General features: G+C 36.5%; 1 protein-coding gene across 1 annotated transcript in view; it reads left to right on the plus strand.

Moving 5' to 3' along the window:
- LOC107680112 (semaphorin-3G-like) overlaps positions 1-10,880 on the plus strand; it is a 27,469-nt gene that overhangs the window by 7,181 nt on the left and 9,408 nt on the right. The window contains exons 2-3 of the mRNA XM_016475888.1: positions 6,811-6,968; positions 10,111-10,173. Of these exons, the coding sequence (XP_016331374.1) occupies positions 6,811-6,968; positions 10,111-10,173 (221 nt within the window). The remainder of the gene's footprint in view (positions 1-6,810; positions 6,969-10,110; positions 10,174-10,880) is intronic.

Raw genomic sequence — 10,880 nt, forward strand, 5'->3', positions numbered from 1 at the left:
GATGCAGGTGGAATTTTAATGAAAACACAAATTCCCTCCATCCTTGTGGCGTCAGTCAAGAGTTTGCAGTGTAACGTAGCAGAACAATGCAGCATTGTGGCGGTTTACTCCTGGGTTGAGGGGAGTTCGCAGCTTACCGCAATTAGGTCACAAGCCCTGGACGTGATCAGACGCACTGATAACGACCACAACAGCTGCTGGTCACTTAAACTATGATTTGATTTTTTTAACCCCTGAACTGATGACTGTCCTGGGAGCTGGGAACCTGGGAACACATGCACACACTTAATTGCAGCTGTAATGGTCTCAAGTACACTGCACAAATACAGCTGCCCTCTATACACACACGCTAACATATGGAAACATGGCTGCTAAAAGGGATCAGGGTAATAAAGGAGAAAGAAGAGAGGTGTCAGAGAAAGCAAAGAATGAATGGAGGAATGGTGTGGACAGAATGAATTTCACCCACTGTCATATTAATTATTTGTGTGAGAAAGAAACTTTCTTTCTTTCTTTATTTCTTGTTAAATGTGTAAACAAGTCTGTGTGTAGCCATAACAAGGCATTTTGTCTAGCTGCTGTAGTCTGATTGTGTGCGTGTGTGTACAGAGGGGAAGGCACTGACTCTCATGGCTGCTGTCCAGACGGGTTTATCTAAACCCTGACGTTCTGATTCTTGCTTTGGGGAGAGAGGGGATCAGGAGAGGCCAGGGAGCAAAAGAAGACAGATGGACTGAAAGAATGAGACTGACAAAAGGAAGGCTGAGAAAATAAGCTAGAAAAAGTAGGTTTGAGGGGGAGAGGGGCTTTTATGAGTTTACCAGTAAGAGCTAGTGTAGCCGGATTTGCCCTGAAGTAACGTGAGTGTGTGTGACAAATGAAGACAGACAGGCAGAGACCGAGTGAGAGAATTGGAGGAAACAGAGCAGATACTATGATACTGGAGAATTACCGGTAGTTATGTGAACATGTACATGCTATCAGTGAAATGTTTGGACTCATGTACTCATTCTTTATTATTACTATTCCCCACATTTTTGAATAATAGTGAAATCATCAAAACTAGTATCAACATAAATGGAAGTCTGGGGATTGAGAAGAGGGATTACATTTAAACAAAACTTGCCATCTTTTGTCTAGATTCCAGATCTGCACACTCCAACATCATGAGGTGCATCTTGGGATGCTGTAGAGATCTTATTTATGCTGGGCACTTTTGCTTTTTTGTCCCTTCGCTGTATGGTATAACTTATCTAAAAAAAAAGAGAAAGAAAAAAAAGTATATACATTACTATTTTATATTTTTATATTAATATTTTAATATATATTTTGTATACTTTCATTGTTTAGATATACATATCATCTGTCCACAAAATTAATTGTCTTTATATATACAAAATATTACAGAAATATAGAAATAAAAATAACCAGCATATAAGCCTAAGCATTTAAATTCAGTCAGTTGTGTCCAAACTTTCACTGTTAGTGTACACTACTGTTCAAAAGTTTGGGGTCAGTAAGATTTATTTATTTTATTTTTTTCAAAAGAAATTACTTTTATTCATTAAGGATGCATTAAATTAATCTAAAGTGACAGTAAAGACATTTGTAATGTTACAAAATATTTCTATTTCAAATAAATGCTGTTCTTTTGAATGTTCTATTTATCATGAATCCCGATTTCTTTCTATTCATAATGAATATTGGAAAAAATGATCACAGTTTCCACAAAAATATTAAGCAGCACAACCGTTTTGAACAGTGATAATATGAAATGTTTCTTGAGGGCTAAATCAGCATATTAGAATGATTTCTGAAGGATCTTGTGACACTGAAAACTCGAGTAATGGCTGCTGAAAATCCAGCTTTGCATTCAATGGAATAAATTACATTTTAAACTGTAGAAAACAGTTAATTTAAATTGTAATATTATTTAAAAAATATTATGGTTTTATTGTATTTTTGATCAAATAAATGCAGCCTTGGTGAGTATAAGATTTCCAAATAAAAATTCAAAAATATTTAAAAAAAAGTTACAGACCCCAAACATTTGAACAGTAGTATATTATTAAACAGAGTGGTGTAGGAGTGTTTTTTGTATGTTAATGAAGGTATTCAATAAATTTTAGATGTCTTGAATTGTTTAAGTCTTAACCTGCTGTGAAATGTTGACGTAGTCTAATTAAATTTGTTATTTGAGAAGGGCAGTTTCTGACATTTGTGTGTGTGTGTGTGTGTGTGCACTTCTTAACGTTGTGTATTTTCAGTGCCTAGGGAAGACACCATGAGATCTTCCTGTTGATGTTTAACTCTGTGAACGGTCTCCCCTGCTGCTCTCTGCACCAGCCAGTAATCAATTAGTTCCACCACACAACTGCTGACAGAATCAGCCCGAAGCCTCCAAAAGATCAACCTGATACTGAAATCACACACACACAGATGCATGATAAAGTTCATGCAAGTTATATATTAATATATCTGTCTACACCAGAGCGGAGAACATGATCAACTTCCTATGTGGACATGTTTCCTCCTGAGGGTTATGTATTCATATATTACATATTCATACTTCCTTTCTCACTTTCTTTCTTTTTATCTCTCTCTTTCTCTGTCTCTTAATCGCATACAGACACACAACCCTTTAGACAAAAAATGGGAATAAATGCAATCCTTAAGGCAAACAGCCCAGTCGGCTCAAACGCAAGACCTCTCCCTTCTTCCATTTATAATCACTTCATTACCAGTAAGTGAAAATCTAAAAGGTAGGCCAGATGCCAACAAGCATGTGTGTGTTATTAACGGTTGTTTAGAAAGTTGGTGGGTTGCCACTGTGTAGAAAGCCTTAAGTTCTGATGTAAGAAAACGAGTTTAGGAGAAAGAGAGGAAGGGTATACATTTTCTGTGCTGTATCTACAGCATAACGCCACTGCAATTCCGCCTCGCTCTGTAAATAATGGTTTTCATTTATTTAGTCTTTCTCATCTCTTCATTGTCCTCTTTTTCTCATTGATCTCACACATGACAGATGTGATTAGAAGCTAATTGATTTAAAGATCATAGGGTTTGCAGGAAACATGCATCAGATGAGCAGACCTGTATTTTTTTTATCAGGAGTGTCTCTTGTGTTGTATAACCAAGGAAGCCTATAATACCTGGAGAAGACATCTATTAGGATTCCCATTCATCTTACTGAGAGATGAAGTTACACCTTATAACTGCCTGTGCGAACCAGGCAAACCCTAAGCACTTGTTTGTAACTAGGTAATTTATTCTGACACTACATTTTTAATTATTTTCCATTTAATTCTTTTCCAAAGTGTTACACATCTACTGGCACACATACAGCCTCTTACTGTCGCACTGGAGGTGTGTGTTTGTGTTTGTGTTATAGAGAGAGTGCTTGCCAACTCAGACCTCTGTGTAGTCTCAGGTTGTCATTTTATTACGTTTAATATCATTAAACTGGTGATTGTGAACTGTTATTTTAAGTGAGCAGATTATTTACATAGTGTGATGAAGCGAGCGCCACTGATCACTTTGGGGGAGGGAAAAAGTAACGTGAGTCCGTGAGGATATAAGAAAAAAATGATGGCTTACTCGCACAGCACTCTCGTGCAGGGTGTAATTTATTTACAGTGCCAATGAATAAGACAGTCCACAGTAAAGTATATATACAGGCAGAGTCATAATCACCATAGACATTGAGGGGGACAAGTCCCCCCCAATAATTAGAAATGGCCAAACTGTCCCCCCCCACAATATTTGAAAAATACTCTGATAGCATTTCTATTGCTACTGTCAAACTGTGACCAAACAAATACAGAGCAAATGACTTGATGAGTCATTTCTTATTAATGAATCAAAACATACAGTGCAAACAGGAACAGTTTCTCTAACGAAAGACTTTGTAAATGAAAACCATACAGCATAGTCCAAACAAGTCCTGAACAAATGACTCTTATGAGCTGGCTTAGTGAATCAGTATAGTTACAGACTGAGTGATTGTTCACATGACAACATGTAATTAAAGATTCACATTATGAGTTTGGCAGTAATATTGTTTTCAGTTTTTGATTTTTTCAAAATCAAAATAATCTTATTTGACAATGAAACTGCATTTACTTTTTCTGAAAATTTATTTCCCAGTTGTAGGCCTACCAAAAAAAATGTGTATGATAATTTTAATAAACCATGAAGGAACTAGAATGATTAGTGGGAATCAAAACTGTAATTATTCTTTATGATTCCCATCTCTTCTAAGACATATTATAAGAGAAAAAGGGAAAAGAATGTGAAGTTAAATTTCTTCAAATGTATATGTCTCTGTTTAATTGCCTTCATATGCGTGTGTTTATGGGGGACTCAGGGTTGATTCATGACTTATTGAGATCATCTGCCACCATTGTGCTCTTGAGTAGAGCACTAAACCACAGGTTACCTCAGGGGTTCATTGCAATTATTGTTGCTATATGTACCCGCTGGATGAAACGCATCCGATAAATGACAAATAGCAGGGATCTGTGACTGTATATGTATGCTTTTTATGTATGTAAGAAAGAGAGTGTGGAGTCTGTGTTCTGGAAAGAAAACCCTTTAAAGTTTTTTTATATCATTGTGGAACTTGCATGCAAGATCACTCTAATAAAGAAAGAACAAAACTCTTTCTCTTTTGTTCAGCTTGTGTTTGAGTTTATTTGAGGTTTATATAAAAAAAACTCACACAATGTGAAACCCCAGAACTGTGTTTGAATATATTTTGACCTCTTTGCCAATGATTGTTAAAATTCAAGTCTTTTGTTAAACTCCTTAAATGGTTGAGAAAGAGTTTTAATTGATTTATTTAGAGGAGTGGATTGTGAATGTTGCTGTTGCATGTGTGTGTGTTTTTATAATTATGGTTTAACTTTTGGCTTCGTTGTTTGGCTTCTGTTGGTGCTCTTTTCATCGGCGCCCTATTAGCGGCTTTAGACACGTGCCACCCTCTCAACGAGGCCTCATTTCTCCTTCAGCTGCTCTTTCTCCACTCCTCTTTTCTCTCCAACTGCACATTATTATATGAGGGGAATGTGGAGGGAGTGTGTAGCTGTACTTCAGGATACTAGAGAAAGATAACAAGAGAATGTTTTTGGGTGTGTGTTCAGTACTTATCTAGTTTAAAGTGGGCAAAATATGATAAAAACTTGGGGGGCATTCTCATCTGGAAAACTGATTAAAAAAAAAAAAGTAATAAATAATTAATTTAAAAAAATCAATTATTTTATTGAATTCTAAAAGTTTTCTTTCAGGGTTTCGGTTAACCTGTAGTAATTATAATTAGCTTTTTATAAAAACTGTAGAAGGCTATGGTATGTCTTCATTTAGATTTAGTTTATAGTTCTTTAATTTCTTTTTAAAAATGTGATTCTAAGAGGGTTCTGTACTCCTCTCTCTCTCTCTCACACACACACACACACACACACACATATAATCACTGTACACTCTTAAAAATAAAGGTGCTTCAAAAGGTTCTTCAAGCGACGCCATAGAAGAACCATTTTTGGTTCCACAAAGAACCATTCAGTCAAAGGTTCTTTAAAGAACCATCTCCTTCTTGCGTTTTTGTAATCTGAAGAACCTTATTTCGCCACAAAGAACCTTTTGGGAAACAGAAAGGTTCTTCAGATGTTAAAGGTTCTTTATGGAACCATTTAGACAAAAAGGTTCTTCTATGGCATCGTGAAGCACCTTTATTTTTAAGAGTGTACCTTGAGCTCACTTTAGGGTCAAAGATCAAAGTCTAATTTCCACTCTTGTTTTTTTTTGTTTTTTTTCTTGTTTGTGTGTTATATGCCGTCATACCCTTAAGATGCGGTCATATTAGCAAAATGGCACAGGCAAAATAGGTTAATTTTCATTAACTGTCAGTAATAAAGCTCGGCTCACACAGAAGTCATTTTCATCTGGCGATTTCATGTGACCAACTTAAACTCAATGCAAAATCTGCATGGGGAAACCTTTCACCCTTGCGCAAAATTTTCAGTTTGTGAGAATTCCTATTGAAATGGATTTTGGCCACAAAACTTTGCAGAACAATTGCAAATGTGACCGCACATTTGCAAGGGGAATACACTACCATAACAGTGTGTACCCTAACCAGGTACAATATAAACTACAGTTTCTCTTCAATGTAAATCTGCACAGAATAGCCCCGACAAATGACTGAAGCCTCATTGGTTCAAAATCCTACTCCGCATTATGTATAGTAAACATCAGATTTATTAGATTTATTATTATTATTTTCAGACTGCCTTGTTTGGTGATACAACATTGTTGCTTTCATGCGATGCAACATTCTCGCTTTCACTGTGGACAAATTACTTTGTAGAAATGTATCAGCTAGTTATTACTCAGTGTTTAAAATTTTGAGATGTTAACAGGTTGAACAGAAAGCAAAATATTGCCAAGTTTGGTTAAAATGCCTCTGTTGGAAAAAGAACTGACGTAAACTTACAATCCGTAATATTTTGACTTGCAGCAGTGAACAAATAGTCATGCCAATAAAGCACAATTAAATTGAATTGACAACAAGAGAAACAGATAAAGAGTGGTTTAAGTTCTCAGAGAACTCCCATCAGTCACATTCCACAAACTTCTCCTGCTGTTCTGGATTTAAGATGAGCGTCCTCTTTCAGCACTTCATCACCATTTTCTCCTCATAAATCTGCTTTGACTATTAGAGACAGATTTATTGTCATTTTTCAGTTAAAATGTGGTGTTCATTGTCGTGTCATTCATATTTCATGCCTCTTTCTCTCTCTCCCTTTCCCGCAGATCTGTTGGCCACAAACCGCACCTCCATTTTCAGTGGTTTTCATGGAGATCTGCACTTGTCAGCTGTGTTTTTGGATGAATATCATGACAGGCTTTTCCTGGGAGGGAAGGATGTTCTCTACTCGTTGAGACTGGATCACAAACGTGATGCTAAAGAGGTAAGACATACTATCACTGCGATATGGTTAAGATAATAAGCTACCCACGGAGAACACAGGTGTGAGAGCCCAGAAAAAGGGGCGTGTAAAGGCCGGTTCACATACATTCTTGTGTTTAAAAAAAAAAAACACGAAGCACAACAGAATGGAAAAAGTCTTGCGATTTTTAAAAGCTGAATTGTTTTAATTTGACAAGGTGTTTTTGAAAGGGACATCGGATACAAAATTCACATGGTGTTTGTTTGCATATAAATGTGTCTTAGCAGTGTGTGGACACAACCACCCTACAATGATAAAAATACATTCACTCCTTTTTTTTTAATCCCCAAAAATAAAAAGTAAAGCCGTTTTGACCTGAAACGGGTCGCTGTGAACAGAGCTGTTTTTGACAAGGTAAAAAGGGTGTTGTTTTACGCGACCATTGAGAAATTTTAACCAAAGTATTTTGCAGACATTTCATGAAGACTCTAAAGAATAATACCAACTTGTGGAAAATGGGCATCCAATGTCCCCTTTAAAACAGCAAGCTGCATCCCACTAGTCAAATACATCCATCTAGCATTGGTTTACATAAACAAATATTTGAAAACAGCGTAGACAGACTCAAGACACTCATTTATTTATTTCTATTATTTATAAAATATTATAAAACTTGTAAAAATGTCATAATATTAATAAAATATTTGTAGTATTTTATTATAAATATTGTAAAATCATAACTATTTAAAATAATATTTATAATTGTATAATATTACAACTATTATAAAACCATCATTGTGAAACCGTCTTTATACTAACATAATATTTAGAGTATTATACATAAAAAAGTTTATTAAAAACTCCAAAGGAAATTTTAGAGCTCAGGTTTTCTGTCATAGGCAGTAGGCCAAATATGTTATTAAAAATGTTTACTAAAAATCACACAAAAACAGCTGTTCACAAACACACATTAAAGTCATGTAAATTGACCGCCTTTGTGACAAAGACTTGTTTAGACCTCACTTAAGACATATAAACACATAAATGGTCTTGCTTGATTTTACGAGTTCAATGTTTGCTGCCCTTTTTCCTGTTATTGTCTCAGTTTTGTGGTGTAGTTTATAAAATAAAGTTGTGAGTTATGAGAAGAGCCACAGTGTATAAATAGGCACTGGACTAAATGGACTGTAAAAGCAGAAGTGCTTTGGTACTACTTGTCTAGAGGGTTTGGCATTTTGTTCCCTGTGCAGTTAACTTTCTATATGTGTGTGGCTGAGCTTAATTAAAGCCTCAGTTCATGTGAATATGTTTTGACTCAAGTCACTGGAGCCTCTACCAGTGTGGTTGTTTTGATATGCAGTCTCCAAAGTATTTATCATTGTGTGTGGCCTTGTTAAAGGATATGAACAGGAAGAGGAGGTGCATTGCCATAGTGACAAGACACGTGGGAGTGGCTGCAACATCTGAGGTTATGACCCCGTGACCTTTGGCTCAAGGACAGACGTTTTCTGCCTTGTTAGACACTTGTGCATTCTGTAAGGCCACCGTACTACCACTGGCCACAGTTTTCAAATATACTACCTTCTGTACTGAGAATTTCATGACAAAAATTAAGCTACAACTGAAATGTTCTTTTCAGTAACAATGTGCAGGAAAAGTTTTTCACCTTTTTTTAGCCAGAAAACAAAATGAGGATGTTTGGATGTGTGAATTTACGTGTGCAAGATTGTTTTGTAGATGCTACCAGTAAAGCTTCCCAGCCGAAGGGGAGGGTGCCACAGAAATCAAGCAGTGATTCATGATGTTGTTCTTTAAGCGGAAAAATTACTCAACCCTGATCAGACTTCCTTTTCCCTCTTGGGCATGTATTTACTGCAAATCTCCCATCACCTGTTGCCTTCATCTCAGCTGATCTCAGTTCAGTGAGAGGAATCATTCACTCATTCTTTGCAGAGGACTGTCAGGTCCAGGATTCACCATGCAGTGTTTCTCCCATGGTTAATAGAGGTTGGTTAATCTTAAACCTGGTGCATCTGGAGCAAATTAAAAAGCTGAATGAGTGAGCCAGGGCCCTTTCTTTCACACCATGGATTTATAGTATACTGTAGTGTTTTTCATTAATAATGACCTTTTAGGTCAATACAACCCAACGACAGCCACATTTGGACTATTTTTAGTCCAAGTGTCCTGAAGAATAAAGGTGATCGCTAATTAAGGAAAGAAGAAATGCTTTCATGCACAGGAAGGATGCTGGGTAACAGTTGATTACAGGTTCCGGATTTAGACAATGTCAAAATGTGTAAGAGCTTGAAAGGGTAAATAAAAGCTAATGACTCACTAATTATTTAATCATATGAAGGCTGGAACTGATTGAAACTAACAGTTTTTTTGAATGATATCTGACATTTTACAAGCAGTAGAAGGATTTGTAAATGTCATGTGATGTAAAGAGGTTGATTAGTCAACAAGTGAAAATCATTTCCCTGGGAACTGAACCTGTGACCTTGGCTTTGATCCAGGTTTGAGCTATAGGAACACTATTTAACTTTAGACTATTTTATTTAAATATATTTTTGTTGGAAATATAATCTTAATGGGTGGCTGATAGGCCTATATCTAATCACACAAATTAAAAATTATAATTGTGTTATATTCTGTGCGCTTTTGCTAAAGAGGACTATATAACTTATGAAATTAAGCTTGCATATGTTTGCAGATCTGTATAAACAAACCTAAAAGTCTCTGTGAGGTCTGAACGTGACAGCGGTTTTGTTCCAGACTGTTCTGTGACACGTGAGAAATTAATGCGTCAGGATGTGCAATCACTGTATATATATTTGGATAGAGGACCTAGCAGATGAGATTGTATATTTCTCAATCGTTCATAACATCAGGATAGGTTTTTGTGACTTTCACACTCTCAGAGTTGTTTTCATAAATCTATCTTTATTGTTGACATTCGTGGGGGAAAAAACCCACAAAGCATTTTTGTTGCATACCCACCCTCAGAGACACTGTCTGATTTTGTTATGTTTGGATCTTGGCAGAGTAATTAGTCTTAACAAGTAAATGAGTCTGGGTGCGAGTTGGACAGAGCTGTGCTTAATATGTGTTTAATTTATGAGATGATAAATTTCATCTGCTTTTCCTTTTTTATCTCCAGATCCATTGGCCTTCGTTGCCTGGGAACCGTGAGGACTGTATTCTCAAAGGGAAGGATCCCGAGGTGAGTGAAAAACTGGCTCTGGTTCTGAATTCACTAAAAACATCAACAAACTCGAAAGTTGGGTCAGTGTATTTTTGTTTTTTGTTTTGGTGGGGGTGGGGGACGCTGGGGATGTCAGGTTCTTTCATGATATCCCAGATCCAGCCAATGACAGAAATCATCAAATGTAGTTTGTTTTGGAATGTTTGGTTAGTGTGATTCTCTACATTATTTCGTTTGGTTCAATCTGGAGTTTCAAACAAAAACATCTGTCCATCTTCAGCTATAATCTGAGTGAGCTGCAGTTGGCGTGATGACTGGAGAGAAGAAGCCAAACGCCCATAAATGAGATTTGATCCACTGACTTATTGTCTTGCGATTTCAGTTTTTCCTTTCTCTTTGGAGTGTTAAAAGCTCTTGGTGCATAAAGAAGATCTGTAAAGTTGCAAAGACTAAAGTCTCAAATCCAAAGAGATATTCTTTATAAAAGTTCAGAGTCAGCCACACCTACCTAAAACGACTCGTTCTAACACGCCCCCACATATCTACATCACTATGTGGGAAGATTTGCATAACGCTGCCCAAATGTTCACGCAAAGAAAGAAGGCGTAACTTTTATTCTGGCTGTAGTATTGTTGCTGCCGCCATGTTGTGAATGCGCTGTGTGCTTCGTTGTGAAAGCGAAACTACTTTGTTTGGCCTTCCAAAAGAGGACAATATCTTCTTCG

The sequence above is a fragment of the Sinocyclocheilus anshuiensis genome, unplaced genomic scaffold, assembly GCF_001515605.1.
Source record: "Sinocyclocheilus anshuiensis isolate Anshui unplaced genomic scaffold, SAMN03320099.WGS_v1.1 scaffold13, whole genome shotgun sequence".
NCBI lineage: Eukaryota > Metazoa > Chordata > Actinopteri > Cypriniformes > Cyprinidae > Sinocyclocheilus > Sinocyclocheilus anshuiensis.